We start from the raw sequence: 27193 nt of genomic DNA on the forward strand, positions 1-27193 counted from the left end.
AAATTTATGTTTTATGAGAGGAAATTTGACAAAGTCTGAAGGTTCATACGTCTTTCTTCCTCAGCACAGTAGTGTAAATTCACGGCGCGCTCACGACGCGCAGTCGGTAATTAATATTATATTTAAGTACTTTTTTTTAAGTCACTTTTTTTTCAGTTTTCCCAGTCAAAGGGAAACCGGTTCGGCGGTGTCGTATCGCCGACCACCGGCCGTCAGGTGGAGCGAATGATACACGAATCGATTGAGAACACCCCGAACCGGTTATGTAGATGATCAAAATCGACAGACTTCGGACGCACCGCCGTCGCGCCGGGGGGACGCACAGGGGCGCATCTCTCGAGCGTGCTTGCCTTCCACCCTCCTCGTGCCCGAGAGCACCCTCTACCCTCTTAATAGGTCGTCTGAATGCTGGACGAGACGGATCCCTCCCTCTCCGGGGGTGAGCAAAAGAGGGAAAAAACACGGCAACCAAGTCTTCAAAGTTTAAGTCTTGTTGAAAGTCGGTTTTTTTGGAGCTAGGGGCACTCGAGCACGATGGAGACTTTGCGCAGGTATTTAAAATTTGATGAATTCCATTCATAAATGGAAATTGTCCAGAGAATTAAGCACGACAATATTTCCGATTTCTGAATTGAGAGACTATTGGAGGAATTATGATACAGCGATGTTACCCAAGCCCGACGCAAGGGTGGGGATACTGAGTCCATGGTACCGGGGCCTGGGCCTCGGAGGGGCCCGTGCCGCCCATCACACACTATTTCAAATTCACGTGTAACCCTCGTCTCGAGAGGAAAAGTGAAAATTTTACCCTAAAAAATTCGTAAAAGGTGAATAATCAATTGGTACTAGGGCCCGAGGAGGGATGTGGCAGGCCTGATGTTATCAATACGTGTGTTTAAATAGAGAAAACGCTCTGATGAAGGCGGTAAAAGAGGGTGCGATAGGGGCAGTCTCTGGGCTTCGATCAGTGGCGTGGCGTGAATAATCGATTATAGATATCTCGCCATTTGAAACAATGGTAAAGAATCGATTATTAAGGTGTTCGCTACGAACACCCTGATAATCGATATTTTTTCATAGGTTTAAATGGCACAATAATCGATATATCGCAATTCGCGGCACGCCACTGGCCTCGATCGATAAAACCCTATCTTTATCACGCTAGTTATCGATCAGCGTCATTCGGCAACGAGTCAAAGGGCCCACGAGACATTTTTCTTTCGGTTATGATGAGGTCTTCCTCCCTCGGTAACCCCTGTTAGCGTCGTGCCAAGAGAATCTCAAGCGAGTTCATGAGAATGAGAGAAATGATCCGGTGAAACCATCGATAATTGGAAGTGACGTGCATTCAGATTCTTGCTCAATTTTAATTTTTTCCTTTTCTAAGAGGGGGAGGGGGTCGAACCATCCTCATTACATGGGGCAAGAGGGAGGGGAGGCGTGGCATGAGAAACGTCTTCGGGACAAAATTAGGAGTGAATGGAAGATGCCTCAGAGGCATCGATGACCTTGAGGGGCTCGACAGACTTTTGCCTCCGTTTGGGATGGTTACACTTTACACTGTGACTGCAAATTCCGCTCCCGATTGGTGGGGTTATTTTTTTTATCGCACTCGAGAAGTCGCGTTAGCACCACTGATTCAAGCGGATGTTGAGAATGTTGCCAATTCGTCGATTTCCGACGATGAAGTCTCCTCATACTAAGAGCTCCTCTGTAACTCCGTAAGCTCATTCGCATAAAGGGACTATATCGTTAAAGTCTTTTGAATACTGATTTTTACACACAATTTCGCGAAATCGAAAATGGTGTCGCCGCTTCTTCTGAAACCAGCTCAAAAGCTCAGTAAAAGTACTCAAAGTTAAGGCCGTGACGGAAGTGATTGCCGACGTTATGAGTCTACCCTCACATCCAATCAAACCCTCCATGCACAGATTGCACAGGCAAGGAGCAATTACACTGGAAGGGTTGCCGCGGTGCCGGCCTGGGAGTCCTCAAACAAAGTGGTAACGCACTGCCAATGTACACGCTCTCTAAAATCCATACATGGAAAATTGGAGTAGATAGAAAAGGTGTACTCCTCTCATAACACAGGCAACCCCTTTCGATTCAGTCTCAACTCTGAAAAATCTTTTCGTGCTTTGAGTTCGTTTCAGAAAAACCAGTGGCACCGACGTGTTTCTCGCAAAATTTTATACGAGTAAAATTACTTACATAGCAAATCTCTGTGACGTGAGAGGTTCATTTTAGACTTTCTTGCTCACCGTGATTTTTAAGTCACTCCTACAGGGCGATCCAAAAGTCCCGCAGCACCTCTATAATTCTCAAGGTTCTTGCCTTTTATAAGAGAGGTCCACGTTTCCTTTGAAGTAGGAGCACTTACACTATTTCAAGTCACCATCTCAATTTTCCAAAAGCTACAGGGTGATGCCTGGTTCTACTGATGCGGGACTTTCGCGGATCACCCTGTATACAGGGCAACTCTAGAGTCCCTTTATACCGAGAGTCAAGACAACACCCCCTCATAGAGTCTTAAACGGGAATACAGATCACACAAATTGAACGTTTTTCGTAATCTTTGATCGGCCCATTCTCAAATTCCTTTCTCCGTTCCCTCTCTCATCCCGTTTGTTCCTTGCCGAACCCATAATTCCCTGGTCCATTCCAGATTATAATCTTAGCAATCGGTGAAAATGTAATCTTTATCCCCGTTTGTGACACTGCGAAGGCCTGAAATACGGGAACCAATCAGAAATGGATTCACATCGTCTTGACTCTCAGTATAAAGGGACTCTAGGAGCACTTATACTATTTCAAGTCACCATCTTAATTTTCCAATACCTAGTTACAGGGGTGATGCCTGATTCTACTGGTGCGGGACTTCCGCGGGTCATCCTGTATACAGGGCAACTCTAATTTTCGCTCCATCGAAAATTGGCAAGCGAAAATTGGCAGTACCCTGAGCGTGAAGAAGAGCTGAAAGCAACGTGGCAAGGCGGGAGCTGGTTGGCGGGACAGGCAGCCAATACGGCCATTTTTTGTCTGGTTTTCGCGCTCCGACTGCCGGGCTCCGTTGCCGCGACGGCGACGGATAGGAATCCCCGGACGTTCCCCGCCGAGCGGAGAAAACTCCCCCGGCTTCCTGGCAACCGTGGGACAGGGGAGCAGCCAAGCACTGGAACCGTGGAGAAGGTCGCTGACATTTTTGTTCCGACGAGATCGTTTCGGGCTCTTTTCCTTATTTTCTTCTTTCGGGTTGGGGGGGGGGGGGGGGGGGGGATGCTCGGACCATCTCGCGACGCGGGCGCGGTTGGCGGTATTTGGACCAGGCGGCATCAGAGGCCCCAAAGCCAAAGCATTCCTCTCGTAGGCGTGACTTGGGAGCAGAGTAGTTGTAGGGATCACTGAACAAATTGAGGACTCGGGTGCGAGCAGGGCACTTGGAAGTTTCAGCGTTTCAGAGCTCCTTTGACTGGGAATTCTACTCCCTCTGCTCTCAACTGGATGCGAATGCTTGTAGAGAGCTCGGAATTTAGCTGAATATGATTTCCTTCTTAATGTGACGATATCTTTGGCACACCGGAAAGTCTTTCGGATCCAGAGTCCGAACTCCTAAAAAGTTTGACAGCAAAAAGTATTCTTCATTCAATCGGATTTTCGCGTGAATCGAGAGCCAAGCTTCTTAGTTTAAGCGGTTTTATATTCAAGCAAAAATGCGGTTGAATCGAGAGTATTTTTTCTTGTCAAATTTTGTAAGAGCCTGGACTCTGGATCCAAGATACTTTTTTTCCAGTGTACAAAGCTAAAATTAAATGATACGAGGGATTCCTTACAAGAAAGAGGAATAGTTGGTGGAAGTTCTTGAACAATGTACCGGAGAAGTGTCCTTTCCTGCACCCGAGTCCTCAGTTGATCGAAAACAAAATTTAAAAAAATTGTCCGTGATTGTAATACTTCTTTGCCATATTTACTTTGCGCTCACGGAAAATGTCTCCCACTTCGGGATTTTTTTTTCGAGTGAAAGAATCAAAGTTCAAATCTTGAGAGACAACAGAGACTATGAAAGATTTTCCTTCGGTACATAGATTTTTCACCGTTTTGGCCACTTGGGACGATGTGGTTTCCAGGAACTGATCGCACAAAAGGGGACAAATGCAGAATCTGAGCAGCTAATAATTAAATTCATTGCATCATGCATCATTCCATGAGTCATACAAAAACTGCATGATCAGCAGATAAACTTCAATCACGGAGCTTGTATTACGAAACCGTTGACATTGTCGACTGATAAATTTTAGTGGTTTAATATAGTTTTTATTCTGTTTTCTGACTGAATTTTTTTGGTCTGACTTATTTTTTTAGTCTGTTTTTTCATCCGAAACAGATGAAAACTTTATACTCGACTCCTTCACGTTTAATAGACGGCAATTTTAAGTAAACGGAATCATAATTGGCTTTTTCGGGCTCATTTAAGAAAAATATATAAGTTCGATTGCTTTCCCAATGCGAAGATGTACTTTCATGAATGACCCAGAGATGGTAGTCCCGTCCCGTGTTGCAAAATGTTATGTTGCTTATGCATGTTTTTACCGAAACTTTCAATTCTCGATTTGGAAAAAATGAACGAACCTGTCATGCCCGGGATCAGAGAAAAAGACGGTTCATTCTTGGGATTTCAAACATTAGAAATGTCCCGTAGGAGTGTAGAAATTTGAGACTGTTCTGCGTGAGGATCCAGCCATTTCCAGTTTAAATTTCAATTTTTCGCGTCAGCGACGAAAGTAAGAGGAAAGTGCTCCAGCCAGAGGAACAAGGTTATCGATTTTTAAAACATGAAGTTTAATAATAGTGATCATCACGTATTTTATTTTTAAATCGATTCATTCATGGGAAGCGAGGGACTTGATATAGTGTCAAACGTTCAAGGTTGTTTGATAACAGGATTTAAAGTTCTGAGGGGAGATAAAGAGCGAGTAGATTATACGTCAAGTAAAATACATTCAGAGCCGAGACGAAAAGATTACGCCATGAGGATATTAGGGGGTATACTAGGAGATTCGATACGGTGTGCAACCTTTGTAAAATTTGAAGAAAAAAATCCCAATTTCGATTTAATTTACAATTTAAGTACATACATAAATACGAGAATCCCTTCATAGTGCACCCTAGCTCAATACGATCCAGAATTTAAAAAAAACTGGGAGCAAAAATAACCTGACATTTCCGGGTTATCCATGACCGAATTGACTCAGTTCCCCGATTTTTCACATCAACAATTAAATAGCGGGCGAAAAATTGAAAATGAACTTTTTTTGGCATTACTTTCACTGTGCAAAATGCAGAAACATGTTAACCTTCGTGCACCTGCGTTTGTACAACTTTTAAGTATCCTAATAAGGGCTCTACCTTAAGGTCCAGATACACGATCAAATTGAGCCATCAAATTGGGCCTCTCATTGGTCGCATCCTCACCTCAGGTCTTTTTCCACCAATCAGAGCTTCAGTTTGATGGCTCAATTTGATCGGGTAACTGAACCTTTATGACTCCCACGGAACTCGGAGACCTTAGACCTCTCAACCGTCGGGTCAAAATAAATAGTGTAACAAGAATTTACAGTGGCCAGTTACGAGTCCGACCCTGGTTCGCTCCCCAAGAGGGAGATGTAAAGCCAGCAAGAGCCTAATTTTAGTCGCCCTGGCTGCTAATTTAGCCCAAATTTGGGCTCCAGAGCCTACGGCAATACCAGGCCCAGGCGTGACTGGGGAATGTTCCATCGGAGGGAGTGAAGATTCCTGCAAGGCCCCCCTCGATCTAGGATTAAAAATAGCACTAAAACCGCTCTATTTCACGGTAGGCCAATGTCTGCCACTTCCAGACCCTGACTCCAAGCAAAATAAGTCACAATCCCCTTATAAATGGATGTTTTGTCCGTCTGCAGCGGTGATAAATAGCAGAGGAGCTCTCCGAATTCGAGGGAGGAATTTGGGATTGGTCCTATTGGCGTGGTGTGCTTTGCAATATAGATTGATCTGCCATTTAAACCTATGGAAAAGGATCGATAAACAGGATGTTCGCAACGAACAATTGAATAATCGATTCTTTACCATAGCTTCAAATGGAGAAATATCGATAGTCGATCATTCACGCCTTGCCACTGATCGGTCCGACTCCCTGAATACAACTTAATTCTTATGGTTGGATGTATGAATGATCAATATTCTTATGGTTGGATGTATGAATGATCAATATTCTTATGGTTGGATGTATGAATGATCAATATTCTTATGGTTGGATGTATGAATGATCAATATTCTTATGGTTGGATGTATGAATGATCAAATGACGCTCAGTTGGATACAAACTATTCGAGGTCTCTTTGATCATCGATTCGAGGGTTATAGAAAGCAAAAAAATGTAAAATCTTCATTTTCCCAAGTATTTGATTGTACCCTCATTATGTACCGCGAGAATATGCAACTATCTACGCGCATTGACCAACGCTACAGGTGGTTGCATGATGAAACCGACGACACGGCTATCGATGAAACATTCAACACGGTAGAAATTTAGGTACCGCATACTATGCTTCATCAGCAAACTTTCACGCAGAGGCAGAGCCTGCAATAGTCCTTGAAATTTCACGTTAAATTTCTGAGCTATCTATCTCCGAATAGAATGGGCTCGCTTTGAATTATGGACAGAATGTTAATCCTCCGTTTGACTCATAGATTGCATGTAAATTTTGCACTCGAATTGCAAGTTTGCATTTGCTTTAAGTCACGTACCCTTCTGCCAGATTGCGGTTCAAGTGAATAAACTGAGAATGTTTAGTTAGTACTTCGCTAAAATCTTGCCAACAAAATCAGACGATAAAAACCTATCAAGATGCCGTTCCTAAGGGTAAACTCGCCATTCGATCAGTGCACGGAGCGTAAAACAATGGAAGAATATACGAAGTTGGGTTCCAACCCAACATGCAACTATTTTAACTCTGCGGTGGGCCGGGTTGCATACACTATATTCTGCGGGCGAAATCAGAGATCTGTCCAGTGCCCACGGCCTACGCGCGCTCGCGATGTACGGCTCCGGCGACAGGGTACAGGTGCGAAAGACGTGGGCAGATCTCAGATTTCGCCCGCAAAATCGAGCGTATGCAACCCGGCCCTCCGCGGAGTTAATATAGTTGCATGTTCGGTTCGAACCCAACTTCGTATATTCATCCATTGTTTTACGCTCCGTGCACTGATCGAATGGCGAGTTTACCCTTAGGAACGGCATCTCGATAGGTTTTTATCGTCTGATTTTGTTGGCAAGGTTTATAACTGGCATTAATTCTTTAATTTCTCAGATTTTCCTTGAAAATTTCAAGATTTGATCTACGGTATGTACCAAAAATCGTCAGCCTGACGGCTTTTGAAGAGTAACAGTCAACAATTCCATAGATGAATTTCTTTGAAACCTCAAGATCGTGCGTGGGCGCTACAAAGTGTTCCGAAATATTGATATTCTTGGTGCGGGAAGTCTCGAAGAGACCTAACCGCAACGCTTCGACTCTATCTTAAAAATCTGAACAAGTCTCGGATTTTTCAAATTCGATAACCCTGCTATTGAAAATTTACTACTTCAGAAATTCCAGCGGAGGCCAGATTCAGCTTCAGTAGGCACAAAGATGGATCCCAAATATTTTACGGGGAAAATACTCGAGAGATCCACAGCCAAGGGAGAACAGAAATGGCGGAGCTATTGGCGTGCATGGTTGCCAGTTGTCGCGGAAAATTCGCCGCTTATCCCAGATGAAACATGAACCAGGACGATTTCAACACCTCGTCCGACAGCCTTGTGAGTAGGGAGTCTCTGACGAGAGGCTGAAATTTGCGTGGTTCACGTCCGTTTCAGGAGAAAGGAAGCGGTTATTTTCCGCCACGGCCAGGCATCGGGCAACGTCGATGGTTGCCGGTCTCCGGCGGAGGAAGGCTCAAGGCAGGACGCAGGAGAGAGAGACGGCACGAAGGCAAGGAGGCGCGTCCATCGGAATTCACTTTATCTTGTCCCGAGGTCGTTGACTCGCTTTACGCCACTTGCCGCTCGAGTATATACCAATTTACTTCGAACCCGTTCTCATCATTCAAAATACGGGTTGAAGAAAAGCGGCTTGCAAATATGCAGCCATCAGCCGGGAGTGAGCCTTCATTTCATTCATCTCCCCGCTGAGTACATAAAATCATTCTTTTATACAGAAAGAAGAAAAAATAGATTGGGGTGCCTTGATAAACCAAACTTACTACTGGTGAAATCAGAGCGAAATGCGATGGAAGGAGACAAAAATTCAAACTAGACCAGGAAAAAAATCGACAGAGAGAAAATCAGCCACACGATCCGAAAATTGGACGATGCGAGGTTGAGATTGGGTTGAGCCTCGGAGGAGGGCTGGCACACAACACTTACAAGGTCGACGAGTATGCGGCAGGTGAACCGGCGTTTTTCGAAATCGGTTCGCGCCGCGCCGCGCTCGAGCCGGGTCGAAAAAACCCCAAAAACGACCCTCAGGGCAGGAACGATAATCTTTAGAAAACGAAATCCAGAAGGAAAAAAAACGGTAGGAAGGCTGGAAGGGAGAGGGGGGGGCAGCCCGGGCAGGGCGGCGGAGTAGCGGCCGGGAGGGGGAGGGGAGAGGGGGCCAAGGGATTTGACCGGAAAAGAGGGGCCCGACTCGGGGTGGAGCGAGAGACGCGGCGCGCGGGGTGAGTCCGTACGCACACCGAACGGAACGAAGCGGCCAGGATCGGGACGGGATTCGAAAAACACAGCCGGGTTCACACCAGATGTCGGCATTCACGCCGAAAACCAACTAATCCAAATTCCTGAGGCAGAGCGACTCTTGAGGAGGAATATCGTCCGAAAAGCACTCATCACTTGCCGGGCCATCGACAGCGAGGACGCAACCGGCAACGCACACCTCGAACACCACGCGAAAACACCGCATTCATCCGAGAGAGGAGTTCGTCGTACGCAGATTAGAATAATATCCGAAAATCGAAAATAAAACTAAAAAAAGAGGAGGAAATCGCCCCCGATGGAAAATCAACATCCCCGCGTGCCCGAAGAAAGCGGCCCGAAACGGAATATTCCGAAAGAACCAAACCAAAACAAAACAACGTGAAAGTCGCAGCGGTAAGTGTACGCTCGCACAAATTACCTGTAAGCTAGGGACGCACTAAATTTTCCGGAGCGGGTACCGGAGGAAATTTTCAGTGTAAACAAACCGGTGAAAACAAGGAGAGAGAGAAAAGTGAGCGCGAAAAAGCACGGGCGAGGTACTCTCCAAGCGCGGACTAACACATGAATGGCGTGGAGACGCCCGGTTGGGAGGAGGCGAACCGGCATTCGGTATTTCCGAAGCCGCGAGGGGGAGGGGGAGGGAGAGAGGGGCTGGGGTACGCCGCGCGGGAGCGGGAATAGGGGGATCGGGCCGGAGAGAAAACTACTCGTCAAGCCGACCGAGTACAAGGGAAAGAGACGAAAACCGAAGAGAGAGACAGGCCGAGAGAGAGACAGCGATAGGCTGGAGAAGGCACGGTAAATACACGGGAGTTGTCTTTCTGTTGGTCCCCCCGCGCCCCGCCACAGAGTGAGCTGGGAAGAAACACCGCCTCTTCTCGCCGTGGAGCAAAGCGCGGGATCTACACGGTGGCGCTACCTACCGGACGATCGGCTCAACTACGCAGCTACACCGGCGACGGCCGGGGGTTCCCAAACTGTGGCCGTGGCGGCCCACAGTGGTATGAAAGTTGTCCGATCAGTTGTGAGAACCGTGATAGCCGGGATTTGGACGATTTTCCAATGTGTGGGGCAGGATCGACCAATTACGTAGCGTGGTGTCAACGGACAGTTCCTCTATTGACACAAGTTGGTACTCATACGATCATAGCCCAAGGTAACGTCTTGAGTTAACTCGGCGATTGCAGAGTATTCTCAATATAGTGGTGGTGTGGCGCCGAACAGCATAACTCCCAAGACCAAGGGGCAAGTAGTGCCCATGATGAACTATTTCCCTTTGTATTGAGAATACTCTGCGTGACGCAGAGTCATGGCGTCACCTTAGCTTAGAAACGTATAATCACAGTGTCATCAAACAAATAAAAACCTTACTCCCACAATAAATGGATTCAAGAAATTAATTTAGTCTCAAGGCGGAGTTCAGGTCACGAATTATTAGATTAGGATAGATCAGGTCAGGCTATGTTAGGTTCAGTGAAGATGAGTCAAGTTGGGTAAAGTACAGTTGGGTCATTTCTGTTCAAGTAAAGTTGGGATTGATCAGGTTAGACGACCAATTTGAAAGATATCATACAAGGAGGATACATGGGGAGGTTTTAAGTTTCGTCGCCACTGTAACCGTTGACACCGCACTCAAAATTTTACGGTGGGCAGAATTATTTAATTCTTAGATGATCACGGTAGCAACAGAAGCTAAAAAAAAAAAAAAAAAAATTACGAAAAACAAAGGCGGCGAGACGCGCGAGTCAAGAGACACAAGTTGGTGACCGATGACAAAAAGCTTACGGCCAGTTTTGACTTAGTGCTGCCAGAACACGACGTCAACGATCATTGCCACCATGATCAGGTTCCGTATTTGCTCGACACTGTGATCGTTAACACCATGCATCGTAAGCGATCGACCCACTGTGCGAACCGGATTGGGGATGAAACTAGGGGTGCGCTCGGCGCGGATAGACCGAGTCTCGCGGAAAAGAATCTGGAATAATTCGGAGAGTCTTCCTCTTGTACCTGTTCTGTCATTCCTACCTTCTCTTTCCGCGTTGTCTTCCTACGAAAATATGAATTATTAATAACGATATAAAATAGCGCGACGAAAAATATCGTCCGACGCGACCCTTTCACACTTCACTTACACTTTCGTCGTTTGCGCTGATTTGGAACCCGGAAGTTCCTCTCCGTCACGGCGTTTTAGAGCGCTCGGAGGACGGTTCTTTTTTGGTGGAGACCGCGACCAGTGACGTCAAAATCGGTTTTTAAACGCATTTGTTGCCTGCATAATATACGTTATCAACTAACCCCACAAGATTTATTGCCGCAGAAAAGTTGTGGCGTTAGGTATACTATTTTCATAGCGATTCCAATTTTATACCTCCTTAAGGTGTTGGATATTTGACCGCAACACAGAAAGAAAGAGACGTTTCTTTTTTATACACAACAATGAGATACGATTATTTTAGAGACCCCGCGCTACTATTTTCTGAGTGTAGGAGTGAAAGTTCCATTCGAAAGTTAACTCTCTCAGATTCGCCTAATGATGATTCTTGATCAACGATTTGAGGAGTTCGAGTTCCATTCGAAGATTAATTCTCTCAGATTCGACTAATGATGATTCTTGATCAACGATCTGAGGAGTTCGAGTTCCATTCGAAAATTGATTCTCTCAGATTCGCCTAAGTAATGATGATTCTTGATCAACGATTTGAGCGACTTGTTTAGCGATCCTGGACTAACTTGCAACAACTTGCCTAGCACAGCGTTCACCCCAACATTCATCAGTCACCGTTGGGTGATTTTTTTTTTATTGCTCATCGATCATCATAAGGAAAAAAGTAGCGTTGATTTCCGCACTTAGCTTTTGCCTCGTCCGACTGTATCGATTAGGTTATTGGTAGGCAGTATATCTCTAAATTTCTTAGACTCTGGATGTATTTCAAAGATTGCGAGGCACAAGTTAGACAGTTGAACTAAATTTTGCAATGAGGAACTATTATTTTCGACTCACCCACAAAAGCAACAACTTAAATAGGGAAATTAAGGGCACACTAGTTGTTTCTAATAAGAGTCAAATATAGTAGTTCCTTATTGCAGAATGTAGTCCAGTAGTTAATCAAGGAGAGCGACTTTATTTTCACGGCTAGACGTGTAATGAGCCGCGCCTAAGAACTGAACAGCATTTTACAATAAAGAACTACTATTACTAAATCATCCTATTTCCTATCTGCACATCACATACGATGTTTCTAGACTCAGGCAGAAATAGTAGCTCTTCATTACAAAATTCTGTCAAATTTCAGCTGCGCTACTAAAAGAGAAAATAAAAGGAAAGAAAGAAACTTTACCTTCATGATAGTGCCGAAGAGGCCAAGTATCTAAGTAGAGTAGGTGACTACTCACAGTTATTGGCCTAGGCCAATAACTATACCCAGCTACAGGTAGGAGAAAATCGTTAATGTATTTTTTCACCTTACTGTGTAGCGTGCGTTAGGGGAATTCGAAAAAAACAGTTTCGATCTCGGATTTTGGGTCACAGAAGATATTCTGAAAGACGGGGACAAGAATGCACTAACTTAACGATGACAAATGACCAGAAGAGTTGAGCACTTATTGTTAGTTCAACAGTCCTAGCCTAATTTGCGGAAACTCGCTCAGCAAAAGGCGCAGCCCGACTTTCTCTAGTCATCATGTGGCAAATTTTAAGCTCAAAAAATTGTTCATCTATCCTCATCGGACGTAAAGTAGCTTAGAACTCGGAATCTAACGTTTGACTCACTCGATGAATTCACTTAAATGGGCCTGTTGCATGCAAGAGATACAGCCGCGCGAATAGACTTAATAGTGGTTAAATGACACGAAAATTACGATGGTCACATTAAAAAAGTCTGAAATACACTCCTTACTGCGCAATTTGCGTTGTTAGGAGCGCGCTTTTTCAAATTTCCCGCGTCTGGGGGCAGTTTTCTAATCACCAGAAACGAGCAAACGGCGGGCTCGGTGATTTCCGGAAGATGCCGAGTCGTCGTTGTTGTTGTTGTTGTTGTTATTTTTTCCTTCAGTTTGTTCACAAACCTAACGTGATCTCTTATAGTGGTCCATATACGCTTTATGCGGTCACCAAATCGATCAACTTTTAAATATCCAACGCAATCCTTCTACATTTCCTTTCACGATATCACGAGTTCCGATTTTTAGGTTATGTTGTCAGTTTTAGTTGACCGGAAATAGCCGCGAGTTGCCGTTAATTGTTTCCGTAAGAAAACTGCCCCCCGACGCGGGAAATTTGAAAAAGCGCGCTTCTAACAACGCAAATTGCGCAGTAAGGAGTGTATTTCAGACTTTTTTAATGTGACCATCGTAATTTTCATGTCATTTAACTTCTAAAAATTCTATTCGCACGGATGTATCTCTTGCATGCAACAGGCCCATTGTCAGTGCGGTACCTCTAAAATATATTGTCTCTTTCCTGGCCCCGCAACCACCTCTCACGTTCAAGTTGTGCGCGCTGGAGAGCTGCAAAAAATTAGCGCGTGGAGAGGGTTAAGCCGGAGGCGCCCCCTCGCCCACTAGTGCGTGCCAATGGCGAATGCCCTAGCCACGTGCGTGGCGCGGTGCAATGGCGATTCCGCGACACTCGACCCCTTTAGCGCGATGCAATTGGGTATTGCACATGCACAAGAGCCCTGTGGGCCGCCGGGGCAGGGTGGGGGTGGGGGTGGCGAGATCCGCCCGATAAATTCGCCCATTTCTCGTCTCGTGTATTCGCGTATATTCGCCGGCTACGATCGGGGGGACTTTTTTGCGGGTGGCGTGTGCCGATCGGATTTTAATCGGAGCGGGGGAAAAAGCGAGGAAAAAAACGTCGAGCGCTGGCTTCGGGTAGGCGGTGGGCTCGATGGGGTGAAACGGTGAAAAGGACCGGGGATCGCTCGCGTCCGATTGAACCGGTTTCGACGTCTTTGCACCTGTTCACCTCGCTGCGAGCGCCCGAGCCCGAGTTGGGGGTGCGTCCGTTGGTGCCACCGCTTCCACGCGCTAGGTGACACTTTTTTCGACTCGTCGGTGAAGTCTCTGGAGACGATGTGTTTTATAGACCCCGCACTGCTTTCTTCCCTAAGATGTAAAAGTTGCGTCCGAAAGTAACGCTCAGATTCTCATGATGAATGGTGTTTAGAACGAACTCTAGATCGTGGTCATTCCGTGATTTTTTTCCTGATTTTCAGGAGCTCATTCCCTAATGAGAAATCGAAGTTTTCTCCTACTGTCCCAGGATTTTCTTGAGGAAAAGATTTTCCATCTTTGAGGCAATTTTTGGCGCACATTCGAATTTTTACCTCTAAATACATTCCTATAATATTTATAGTATCTGGGCAATGGAAGCTTCTATATTAGTGTGATGATTAAAAGGCTGAAATGAGTTATTCAAGAGGTCAACAATAGCTTAGCAGCTCGGGTGCAATACCATAACCCTAAATAACAACACGTCCGTAAAATTTTCACAAACTTTGAAAACGAAATGGTCTCAAGGCGGTAGGACAAGAGATTCCCGGTTTCTGGAACAGATTCCCCGATTTTCCTTAAAATTTGTAATGCCCGGATACACGTCGGGTTTTCTGGTCTTAAACACCAGGTTTAAAAAACGCCAATTCCTTAAAAATATAGCAGAGGCTGTTGATAATAACAACAACTGCTGCTTGCAATTTGAAAATCAAGTGATTTTTTACCGCTCAGAGCTGTGGTGATCGCAGCCACACCTTTGTCAAGAGGATATTTTGATTAGTCTTCCCTTAAAAACAATAAGAAAAAAAGGGATCATAATCAAAGATTTAGAAACGTTGCGATGCAGATATGCATTAATTCTCGCTCTGAATTTAAAATCGAAAAAAAAATCAGTGATGCAGCAGAATAAGTTCGGTTCCTGGAAATTTGTTCACTTTCGGTGCTGATTAAATTCAATTAATGACCCCGATCCTATTCAAATCTGTCGCCGAGGCGTGGAGCTGCCACGGAAGACACGAGCTGGGTTAGGTTGGGTCACGCAACTAAATCAACTTCACGGCAATGCGGGAGGCGTCGCACGGAAATGAAGGCGCGCAACTGTTAGATCGCGCAGATTTCTTAGTAAGCTGCAACTGGTGGAAAGTTTTAAGTTTCTCTCCTGTTCTCTTTGGTACGGTGCACTGTGTGCGAGTAGCAAATCGATGACTAAAGTCGTCAATTTCGCTATTTTGATTTCGACGTTGCACATCTCCATGTATTTTTAATTTATTAAAAAGGATTAGTCTTCTTATCACTTTTATAGTGTAACTCAGAGCCTAGAACCTCGCCAGACTGAGGCTTATAGCTTGATCGTGTGGACAGTGCTGATGTCTTTTAGCTGGTGGTCATTTTCAAAATTTCTCAAATTTCCTGTGTGTATAAAAGAAGGAACTCTTGTTAGTACCCCTCCCTGGGACAAGCGGCTTACTCGCAGACGGCGCATGGCCTCATAGGTGAATAGTTGCATCATTTCAAACCCTATCAACATAGTATAGCAGCGTAGATTATCAAGTAATGCGGTTGCTTAAAATAATTCTTTGATTTCTTACGAGTGACAACGCATAAAAAAAACGCCTTCATTGTAAAAAGATACTTCCTAGCATGACCTCGGAGACCAAATAGTTGTATCATTTAAAACATCGATCAACAGTGTAGCAGCGTGCATTAGTAAGGAATTGCAATTGCTTCAGCCGATTTTTTGATGAAGAGATACCTCAAGACATAATCACAAAATCTATAGAAGGTTTTTTTTATTTTAAACGTTTAATTTTTTAATTTTATGGCCATGTTACGATCTTACCCAACCTCAGTGGCTACCGTTTGCAGCGTATGAAATATATTTTATAGAAACAGGAACAAATAATTACCTGCAACAAGCCAAAAACGAACAAGATATTAGTCGATTATTGAACAAGTATCGTGCGCGCAATTTAAGCAAAAATGAAAAGAAAGCTTATTTTGTGTTGAACACTAATCAACACATATATACATGATGGCAATAGTCGCAGGTTGCAAATATGGAAACTAGGAAAACATAAGGACTGTAAAGAAGAAAAACACAATCAGATTCAAATTATGATGCGAGTTATAGAATTTAAACTCAATGAATTTCGATTGAGTAAAGCTTTGATAAAAATGTGTACGGTTATCCTTTAGGAACAGAATACGTTTCATTTCATTTTTATTTATCCATTTTTTTCTTCATGTTTTTACGTACTGTACTCCGCTTCAAGAAATGCTGCGCACAGACGGAAGAATTGAGTTTCGTGTTATAGTTAAGCAGAGTCTCATGATGGCGAATTTGCAGGTGTCTGGAATTTTGTAAAATTCATGTTTGAGAAGACACTACTGACAATGAGTAAACGGAGCAGAAGAATGTCCTCTGATTCTAAAATAAACAATTAAGATGAGATATGGCCTAAGTGCCTGCTTGCTAAAATACATGTGTTTGAAGGAGAAATACAGCCTAATGACGTCACAAGGCGGCAGAGTATATCCCACTTTGAAACGTATTTTCCCAAAATTTCCAGGGTTGCAATAATCTCTTCATCATCAAATTCCCTGACTTTCCCTCACCCCAAAATTTTCGGATTCTCTAACTCGCCCTGATATTCAAATAAAACTTCCGCTTCGACTTCTTCCCCTTTAAATTACACTCACTACTCACTGGAAAAAAAACACATTGGATCTAGAGTCCAGACTCTTAAAAACATCGACAAGAACAAATACTCTTGATTCAATCGGATTTAGCTTAAATCAAGAACCAAACCTCTTAATTTGAGCGGATTTCCTTTTGATTTAAGCATAAATCTGATTGAATCAAGAGTATTTTTTCTTGTCAAGGTTTTCAAGAGTCTGGACTCTGGATCCAATGTGTTTTTTTCCAGAGTTGCTAAACGCACCTCGCAAAATTCCCTGACTTTTCCTGTGAGTTCCCTGACTTTTTCCGGTTTTCCAAACCGCCGGCAACGCGATTTTCCCATATCAGAAAAAAAGTATAATGAATACTGCGCACGCAGCTCATTAAGCACTCTTGGATGCAGCAATGAAAAAAAAAATCGTACGAACTCTCCATTCAAAGGAGTCTCTTCAACTTGCCGTCGTCATTCGGAAAATTAAGAGAGGGCGCGGTCGCACGGCAACAGGGGCAATGCGGTAATTCACGCTGCGATTGTCAATCGGCACCCATGTTTTTTTTTTTTTTTTTTTTTTTTTTTTTTTTTTTCCTGCGTGTGCGTGTATGTTGGCGAAACATGTTCTGCGGCCCCACGTGCCCCGGCCCCCTTTTCCGACCCTTCATTTTTAATTTGCCGCTCCGCATTTCCTTTCATCTAATTCCATCATTTTTTCATCATTAGTACTCTCCTCCCCTCTGTATTTGTATTTTTCGAGTTTTTCCGCCCCGTGCCTTTTTCAATATATGCGCTTTCGGTACGGTTGCCGACATTTTGTTCTTGCCAATCTCCCGAAAGGGCTTGTAACGGGGAAGAGTAAGGGAGGGGGGGGGGGGGCGCACGCTGTAAAGGATCTCCAAACCAAGCTTACTAGACCTGAAGCACCGTCGTTGCCATTTTGAACTAGAATTTCCCGAGGGTGCAGAAGGAGAGAGTTCCGAATATTTCCCCAGAATTGAATCGGCTTTTAGCCTTTCACGCGACCGGTTCTGTTGTATGGTCGCGGGGGTCCTGCGAGTTTCTTATCTTTTTTTTAGAAAATAATCAGAACTTACAGCAGTGCTATACTCCGAGCTTTAAGAACGTTCAATATTTTACTATCTACGGACATAGCTTTTGTCCCAGGGTTTTTATTTGAAAGTGAATAACATTCAACACTTACATTTTTCATGTATCAAAATTTTGCGGGTGAATTCATTTTTTTCCCTCTTTCTTTTTCGTTTCCTGAGATTACTTTCCCTTCCTGCGCATCGGGATGCCACATTTTCTCGGATTTAAAATTCCCTAACTTTTCTTAGAGTTTTCAGAGATTTGGAAAACTAGCTTCTCTGCCTTCCTTTTTTCCTTTTTTCATGATTTCTCAAAAATATTATTTTCGAAAAAATCCAAAACGCGAAGTCTCTTACCCTTAAAAAATGCAATTTTTTCGGCTACAGGATAAAATTTCACGGTAATTCATAGCAAAATTCCCTGACTTAGAATTAGCGCCAAGTTTTCCGACTTTTTCAGATTTTCCCCAACTTCAAAAAACTTCGAAGCTGGGCACTTATCGAAATAAACCATTCAATTTACATCCCTCCGAAATGGCATGTATGCCGGAGTTCGCGTGCGACGCGAATGGTGAAACACGAGAGGGGTGGTGGCGAAGGACAGAGGGGGAACGAGCGCGTAAAACAATAGTGCGCGCCGCGGAGAACGAATTGGGAACCAATGGATCGGGCCTCGGAGCAGGGGAAGCGGGGAGGAAGATCGCGGAGGGGAGGGGGAGGAGGGAGTGGGGGTCGAGAAGCGGGATGCCCGCGCGAGGGAAGCGCGACGCCACGCCACGCCGCGTCGCGCACCCCACCATTTTGCCGCGGCCCCGTGAAAATGGCCGGCGCCAGCTCCGGCCGTACCACGTGAGCCACTCGCGGATTCACCCCTAATTCCGCGGATTTACCAGGATGGACTCCTGCACAAAATTAGTTTCCTCATCAAGGGTGGCTTTTCCGCACCGAAGAGGACGATTCAATCAATTGATGATTTTTTAATGGACCACTGTAGACAAGGTACGAAGCTAAGCATTTACCAGGATGGACTCCTGCACAAAATTAGTTTCCTCATCAAGGGTGGCTTTTCCACACTGCAGAGGACGATTCAATCAATTGATAATTTTTTTAATTTTGTGACATTCCTCGAGCATCACATCACTTTGTGGTAGGAATGCCATGGTTGTGTTTGTAAATAACATTTGACCAAGACCAAGAAATACTGGACTAATTCTGCGGATTTACCAGGATGAACTCCTGCATAAAATTAGTTTACTCATCAAGGGTAGCTTTTCTGCACTAAAGAGGACGATTCAATCAATTAATTTATTAATGGACCACCAGACAAGGTACGAAGTTAAGCATTCTGACACAGGATTCCGGACCAAAATTTCACGTAGCACACGATTCTTACATTGAACATTACTGAAATCAACTCCTAACTAAGATATTAACGTTTTTATTTAAATTAATCAAGGGAATTTTGAATTGCCTGGTCACAAAAATTGCAAAAAACGCATTCTCCACGTGAGTCTAATCGCGCCTCGCACAACAGTTTTGGCAGGTTTCTCAATCGAGTATTGTTCCTTTCCCACCCTTTATCGTTTAAAATGTACAAAATTTGCCATAACTGAGCCAAAGCGTCAAGATAGTAGTTGCCAGATTTTCATATCGCAGAGATTGTCATGGTAAAGTTTTGTGTGCGCTTCGAGTCACGTAGACTCGGTAATGTGTTTTCATGAGCAAGAAGTTTGAATTCATGCGTCAAGAAACATTAAATATTCTTAGTTATGAGATAATGTCAGTAATTTTCGTTTCTTGAATCGTGTTCTACGTGAAATTTTGATCAGGAAACCTGTATCAGAATGCTTAACTTTGTATCTTGTCTAGTGGTCCATTATGAGACACTCCGTTGTTGAACTAGTTGAAAATGCCCAAAATCAACCAATGGGTGAATGCCTTAAGGCATTCGCAAAACGTGCCCAACTCCGAAAACGCTGACGAGGTCAAGGGAAGTTGCTAATGGAAATGGCGTGGAAACGTCAGATTATTTCGCTTTGGAACCTAGAAATTTTTCTTCCTACCAACGAATTACGTCGTTTCACTTCAGGAGATTTCACTCGTAACTATTGTAAAAGCAGAATTTTGATGACAAATCATGCAAAAAAATAAATTAAAAGATTAGGACTTAAGAAATCAAAGTATCACGCGGTTCAAAATGGTACCTAGAGTAAAACTTTCGATAGCTTTACTTTAAAACTACGTTCTTTGGACTACAAACTTCGAGTTTTCATAATTCTGGTATATTTTGACACTTTTGGCGGTTATCCGGAGATAAAATTTTCCTAAGATACTCTTCTCAGCGGTATAGTACTAAGTTTCTTAATTCGTGTTATTGTGGAGGGCCCCAAAGAAATAATTATTTTTCTTCCAGATTCAAGAGAAATTCAGACTCAGAGCATAGAACCGGAATAGAACCCCGCACCGTCATTCACAATCAGTCCGATATTGCGGACAACGCTGATGGTTTTATCAAAATTCTATCATTAAGTTCCGATATTTTACAAATTTCGGGTCTTACCCATGAAAATTCTTGACTTTTCTCCGATTTCCCTGAACTGATGAAATTCCCTAACAATTCCGAGCTTTCTGGACTTTACTGGGAAAAAAGTCTCTTACATACAGAGTCCGGACTTTCAAAAACTTTGAAAAGAAAAAATACTCTTGATTTGCTCGGATTCTTGTTTGAATGAAACGGAAATACCCTTAAATTAAGAAGCTGGTCTCTCGATTCAAACAAAAATCCGCAGGGATCAATAGCCAATTTCTTGTCGAATTTTTTGAGAGTCTGAGCTCTGGATTCAAGAAACTTTCATTTCCAGTGCTACACACAACCTGAAAATTATTGTGAACAAGCAATACTGATAAAATAGACCTTATTCCTCTTAAAGCTTGATTTTCTGACATCGACTCGATCGTCATGTTCTGTTCGAAATACGGAGAAAACTCTCGTCGAGATTAAAATCAGGCCGCGTTTTCTGCCCATTATTCGTCCCTCGAGGAATGCGATGCTGGCGACGTTGTTGTTATCGGAACACCTTTTTGGGGTCTCTTCGTGGATAAGGAATAATAAGAAATCTGGGTGTCGCAGCCAAGAGCCAGTGTTACCTTGATTCCGTGCCAGGTCTTCGGCAGGTAAGAAATCAACCCCCTACCCCTATGCCCCTCCTCACTCCGCGGGTTCCCGCTCCGGAAAGTTACAAATGGACGTATTTCTATGTGCATTGAGACATGAGCCTTGAGACCCATGAGAATATGTGCATAACAGGGCTCACGTCATAATGCACGTAGTTCCGTTCGGCAGAAATACGTCCAAATAATCTCGAAGCGTAAAGAGGTTTGGTGGAGGGACCAGCGCGGGATACAGGATGCATTCGGAGGGGATGATGGGGAACGCAAATTCATCGCTTGATGCAGGAACTGATGAACCCCGAGCTCCTTACTCGCGCACCCACACCAGAGCGCACCTTTAGAAGAGGAGTTATTGCATTTCTCCGAGTGCATTGGCGCATTCAGCAATCCATTTCACCCCTAGCCTATTTTCGTGCGTTTTCGGGTTCGGATTGTTCTCGGAGCCAGCGCCTGGCCTGGCACCACTGACGTTGCGCGTTGCTTGTCGAAATGAGCGTTTTCTCTCTCGAAGATGACGGAAATAAAACATGATAAATCAGGGTAGTCTGGCGGGTATGGATGTGAGCCCCCTTTTTGGATCGTGCGTTTTTGCCAAAATCCGCTGCTGGGGTGTCGGAATACGGTAGCAGATGCTTCCCCATCGATCTCCATGTGGCCGTTTCCATTGTTCGATTCTATGAATTCGCCCACCTAATGTGCGAAATGAACTATATTTTGCGATTTGGAACCACTGGGTATTTCTGACTAATATTGGAAATAACGCATGTGCTATTGTTTTTCCTATTTAGACATGAGTATTTGCCACTATTGACACCGAAGGACACAGGTACGCGCAAGTTCGATATTATAAAACCTTCTCACCGTCAGAAGAAGAAGATTCACGGCAGAATTTTGAGATTCAAACAATTTTATTGATCCACAGAAATGTGAATTTTGTAATCACTGACTTTCTTTTCTTTGAATTTAAAAAACAAAAAAAAAAAAAAAAATCATCAAACTTAAAAAAAAATGTCTTCAACTCAAACACTGATCTCATCAAGTGAAAAATTACCCATTTTAATCGAATCAAATCCTACATAATTTAAAACCATGTTTTTAACCATTTTTTCAGTGTTTAAACCAAAGCGGTCAGCTTCCCTCCACTTCTCCGTCTCCATCCAATACAGCATGTTTGGATATTACGAACTTTTGAGGGATGGAATCGAAACCCTTTAAAATTCCCTTCCTCTTCATTCCATATAAATATATATGCCATATATATATATACCCCCATATATATAAATATACCATATAAATACCCCGGGTGCCGGCATGAATATGCTTCCTGATTTAAAGAGAGGGGATCGAGAGAGAGTAGATGGATTCCGTTCAATTCAATAAAAAATTAGCCGGATAGTTTCAACAGACGGAAGGTTTGGTTAATTAAATGCCGGACGCGAATGAGATTGTTTTGAAAAGGAGAGGAAGAAAGGAAATCGTATGAGATTTCAAACGGAAAAATCGACGATGCCGTGCTAAGGGAAAACGCCGTAAGAGCCTTGAGGCGTTGCCACATTCCCTTCAACAAATCACCTATTTTTGAAAAAATTGGTCGACATTTTTCCTCCGATAGTTCAGAGAATTTTGTTCTTAATTTGATAGAATGTTTCCGAAAAGTTCAATGAAAAATTTGCATGACTTTCCGCAAAAATGAATATTTTCTGAGAGGAAATTTGGCAACGTTCGAATGTTCATACGTCGTTTTTTTGGGACGGCAAAACTGAGTGCTCGTGTTTTAAGAAGGCCTGGACGCGGACTGCCTGAATGAAACTGAGCACAAGAGTACTCTCATACTCAATACAGCCGCACTAATGCAGAACGTCGTATGAGCCATCTGGCATTGCCACATTTCCTCTAGCAAAATACGATTTAGGGAAATCTGGACAGAATATTACAGAAACATACCATTTCGTGTAAAAGTTGAACCGAGATTGAAGAGGTTTGAAAAATTATTCCTTTATAAAACTCAAAAGGATAAATTATGACGACTACCTTCGAAGATATTTTTCTCTTCTCCCAAGTCTTAACGCAGGAGGAAATGTTCGACTACTATAATTTTGAAATCACTCGTGCGGCTCATTTCTTTCCAAAATTAAACTTGGTACGTCACAGTTAAACTGGGCCCAACTATGAATTTTCCTCCCAATTTTTCAGGGTATTTACTTCGCAACTTCATTCAAGGTACCTGAAAAGAAGGGGTATCGAAAAAGGCAGTTTTGGGGTCCATCCTCGCTGAATTTACTCAACACTACGATTTTTGCTCACTGAGGGGCTATGTTTCACAGAATGCATTATCATTTGGTTATTTTCGGGTCTTAAATTGGCCTGAACCTAGATCTGAAGGCCGCGATTTTTGCGAAAAATTCTGATCTCTCTGCGTTCGACCGCAAACTCGCATTTTCCGCCAAAATTGGCCTCCAGACCCATGTTCAGGCCAGTATCAGCCCCGAAAATGACAATGCATTCCGTAAAATTAAGACCTTCAATGAGCAATACTTGTTGAATTGAGGAAATTCAAGGTACTCAAGGTATAGGCTCTTCAAAAACGGCCTTATCAATGCCTCTCCTTTCAGTGAAAAATAGTATGTATAAAGCCGCTTTTATAGCGCTCTCTGGCGCTCTGCGACACCTAGCCGCCAAAGTCCCCTATCCTCCCAAAGCCCTTCAGGGAGCTGGCAAACACTCATTTCTTCTAAAACCCCCTGTCGCCTCCCTTTCACTGGGCGTCCCCTTCGTCTCCTAAAAAAAAATAGAAAATGTCGCAATGCATGTCTCCTAAGAAAAATAGTAATTACTTTTTTCTAAAATAAGTATTTTATCGGAGGAAATGTGGCGACATTCGAATATATAAACGGCGTTTTTCCCTAAGCACGACAGAATAGGCGTATAAATACTCGTATCGTCGCTCCTCTGACATGAGGGCGTACCTCAATTTCCACATGAGCCCTGTTTTACACACAAATCCATGCTTTCTGAGGCTCAGAGGAACGACGAAATGTCTACGGGGAGCATGTTGAAATTTTTGCACCGAAAATCCCGCTTTGAACCTTCGATGAATGGACTCGGCGTACAATGACGGCACTCATACGAAACGCGTGCTATCTATGATAGACAAGCGTCGGTTGCGCCATACCTTTATCCCACCCCCTCGTGGCGGGATCGGTCACGTGCGGCTGTATTGACAATGGGGCACAATTTTCAATGAGGATGGTGGTTCGAAACCTAGCTCAGCCCGTTGGAGCATATTAAAATGGATCCAAATGGATCACAAAAAGAAGCTAGATACACGTGTAAAATCACCTATTTTTACAGGGAAATCCATGATGGATAAGTCGTTTTTATAAAAAAAAACAGAAGAAATTGATTCTTCTTCGCAAGGCTTGAAAGCTTCGAATGGTGCTCGAATGGAGCACAGTTCTGGCCACTCCAGCGGTTTCCCACATTTTGTTCAGAAAAAAAGGGGTAAGGAGAGATGCTTTAAAAATATTCAAATCATACGCGAGAGAACTCGTGACAATTTGCGAGATTGCTTGATTGTTTACTTATTTCTTTAGAGTGAGATTCCTTGCATGTACTTGTACCTCTCTCTGGTCAAATCTGATAGCCAAGGACCAGTGGCGATTTTACAAATTAACAACACTGTTTGGCACCATTTGAATCCATTAAAAAAATCGATTTTTGGTGAGGCAATCTGCCTTACCAAGAATCAAATATTTTACGTACATTTAAATAGTGGAAAAATAGTAATGCCAACTTGCAGGAATCACCAATGCCAGTGACAGTGACCACAGGCGTAGAAGAATAAAACACATGCCTACACCAGGGTTGCAAGTTAAATCCAATTTCGAGATTTCTTGACTTTCCCTTAAACTGGGAAAATTCCCTGGCCACCGGCGCTGAAATTCCCTAACTTTAAAAAAACGAAAAACGTTAATGTAGAAACAACGATGCAAACTTTGAAGAACCACGAATGTACGTATGATGTTAATACTCGCGAGCAACCCGAACGAGGCCGCGAACACTAGTTCGGGGCTAAGCTCTTAACTTCTACTACTTATCTCAAAGTTAATATCAAAATTGTGTTTCTACGGGGAGAATCGAGTAACATCTACAGGAAGTTTCGCTGGAAGGTCAGTAAAAACACGAAGATTACAACGAAAGTAACTCAGGGTGTCTACTAAAACAGGCTGGCCAAAAATCAGTACTTTTACAGCACTTTTTCAGTACATTCCCAGGAAATTCAGTACCTCCTCAACAGAAAAATTCAGTACTTTTTCAGTACCTCCAATTGACGAAATTCGAAAAATTTCGAAAATTTGAATTTCTCGCTCAAATTGCGACAAAAATGACAAAAAAATGAAAAAATTCCGGACCGCCCTTGAAAAATCAGTGCTATTTCTGGACTTTCCGGAAATTCCAGACTTGTAGACACCCTGGATCAGCGCGTTGTGTTTACCTTTTTGCAAAAACGCAGCGCGTTGTGTTTACCTTTTCGCGAAAACACAGCGTGTTGCAGAAAATTGCGGAGGCCTAGAACAACCTGCACCCCTCTATTGACGGCCAATCACACTGTCAGCGAATGAGAGTTTTCCCGAAATGACTTGAGGAATCAAAAAGAAGAGTAGCAATCCTGGGGATCTCGGCTGAGGCCAAATCTTTGTGAAACGGAATGCAAACCGTTAAGAAGCCACCCAACGAAGGCATTCAAATGAGATGCAGCCGAGGATTTCACGGTGAAATTGTATTGAACAAACGGGATGACATCGAGGGGAAAGTGCGTTCATTCACGGCCACAGTTATCTCCAAAAGGCTTTTGTCGTGGAAACAAACGAAGGATCGGACGACAGAGGCTGTCAAGTACGGGACCATCTATTACGCACGGTGATTCCAGGTGTAAAGAGGTACGTTTTCGCCTCCTTTTCCAGGACTGCTAGAATAGTTTCAAGAATACAACAGTCGACAATCTGCGTAAAACAATAGGCAGTCTTCACTGTTCCCGGTCGACTTGACGGCTCATCTGTCCTGCTAAGGGAAGAGCACGGCGTCGATGAAGAATAGGCTTCCATGGAAAGTTTAATTTAACCTTGGTGCACTCAGAGGACTTCTTACGGACGGGGACATGGTGGCATGAAACTTCAGAAAGAAATGAAAGATTGGAAATTGCAGTGAAATTTCACGAGGCTATGAAATATTTCATATTTTTCAGGGGCTAGAGTATGCAACCCGCACTCAAACATCCAAAAATAGAGGAAAATAACAATTTTTACATTTCGCGAAACACAAAAAGGCGGAACCGGTAATTTTCAATATCTTTCACAAATTTCTGAAATTTCATGAAATATTTCACGCGAAATTTCAAGATTTAATTTTTCATGAAGTTTTACTACCCTGGACCGGGACCGGTCCTATGTTCATCCTCACTTTCACGTTTTACGTCCTTACGCTGCTATAAATATTTGTGTTCTTGCGTTACTTCTGGTTAAGGTAGGAAGTAAAACACAAACCTACCCACATTTTGTACTGATTTTGGTTCAGTTTGCGGTGAATTCAGTGCAGAAAACAATAAAGAGGCTGGGAAACCTCAGAGTCAACCGAAAACTGGGGTTATTTTGTGTGTTACTTCCCGTAAAAACCGAACTTTTGTGTTGAGTGTTCTCTCTGTGTAGAGTGCGTTCCACTAGAGGTATTCGTCGGCGAATCTCCTGAAATGGGGGAAAAGTGTGAAATTCAACATGTAACTTGGGGCCAGAAGCTGCTTTCTATGACCGTGTGCATGGTCTTGGGATAAATACGAGGATAATTTCGAGGGAGAATTTTTCGACTTTTTCTTGCATATAAATTACCTCAAGTATACTTTCTAGGTATGCAATTTTAAAAATCGATTAACAAATAAATCTAATATAAATTGAGGAGCACCTCGCATGATACGATGCATTTACTACTATGTGATGTTTATTAAAAATCTGGCTCTTACCTTTTTCTAGGGCCGCCAGAACCAACAGAAGGCTCGACAACTAGCGTGGAGCCATTGAATGAGTAACCTGCAAAAATACAACAGAAAATTATCATGTAACAATCGAGAAAACTGGAAGCGAAAGAGGCTAGGAAAAAAACGCCCGGAATGATATCCCAGACCAAACAAATCTACTCAACATTGACGAGATAATGCGCCTTCAATCTCGCACGACACCTCCCGCTCAACGAAACGGAGGCATTGTTGACTTCGTTATTCAATACTCGATATATGCGATACGGTTCCACGCGGAACGAATGGATTTTTTTAGTACACATAGTTTCGCAGCACTATTGAAGAGTAGCACAATTCAACAGCGAAAAATATCGAATGACAAAGCGACTGAACCAATCTATTGATCCACACATGGTTGGTATTTATTATACTGAAAAAAGTGTCTTGTCTGAGAAACAAGGATTCTGGTTTCCCGGACGAG

At 43.4% G+C, this 27193-nt stretch overlaps 1 protein-coding gene across 3 annotated transcripts in view; it reads right to left on the bottom strand.

The window, feature by feature from the left end:
• The window catches only part of LOC109034007 (insulin-like growth factor 2 mRNA-binding protein 1), a 93164-nt gene that overhangs the window by 47235 nt on the left and 18736 nt on the right, over positions 1-27193 (bottom strand). For all 3 annotated transcript variants that reach the window (XM_019046904.2, XM_019046905.2, XM_019046903.2), the window contains exon 2: positions 26719-26785. In XM_019046904.2, the coding sequence (XP_018902449.1) occupies positions 26719-26785 (67 nt within the window). The remainder of the gene's footprint in view (positions 1-26718; positions 26786-27193) is intronic.

Source organism: Bemisia tabaci, chromosome 1, assembly GCF_918797505.1.
Source record: "Bemisia tabaci chromosome 1, PGI_BMITA_v3".
NCBI lineage: Eukaryota > Metazoa > Arthropoda > Insecta > Hemiptera > Aleyrodidae > Bemisia > Bemisia tabaci.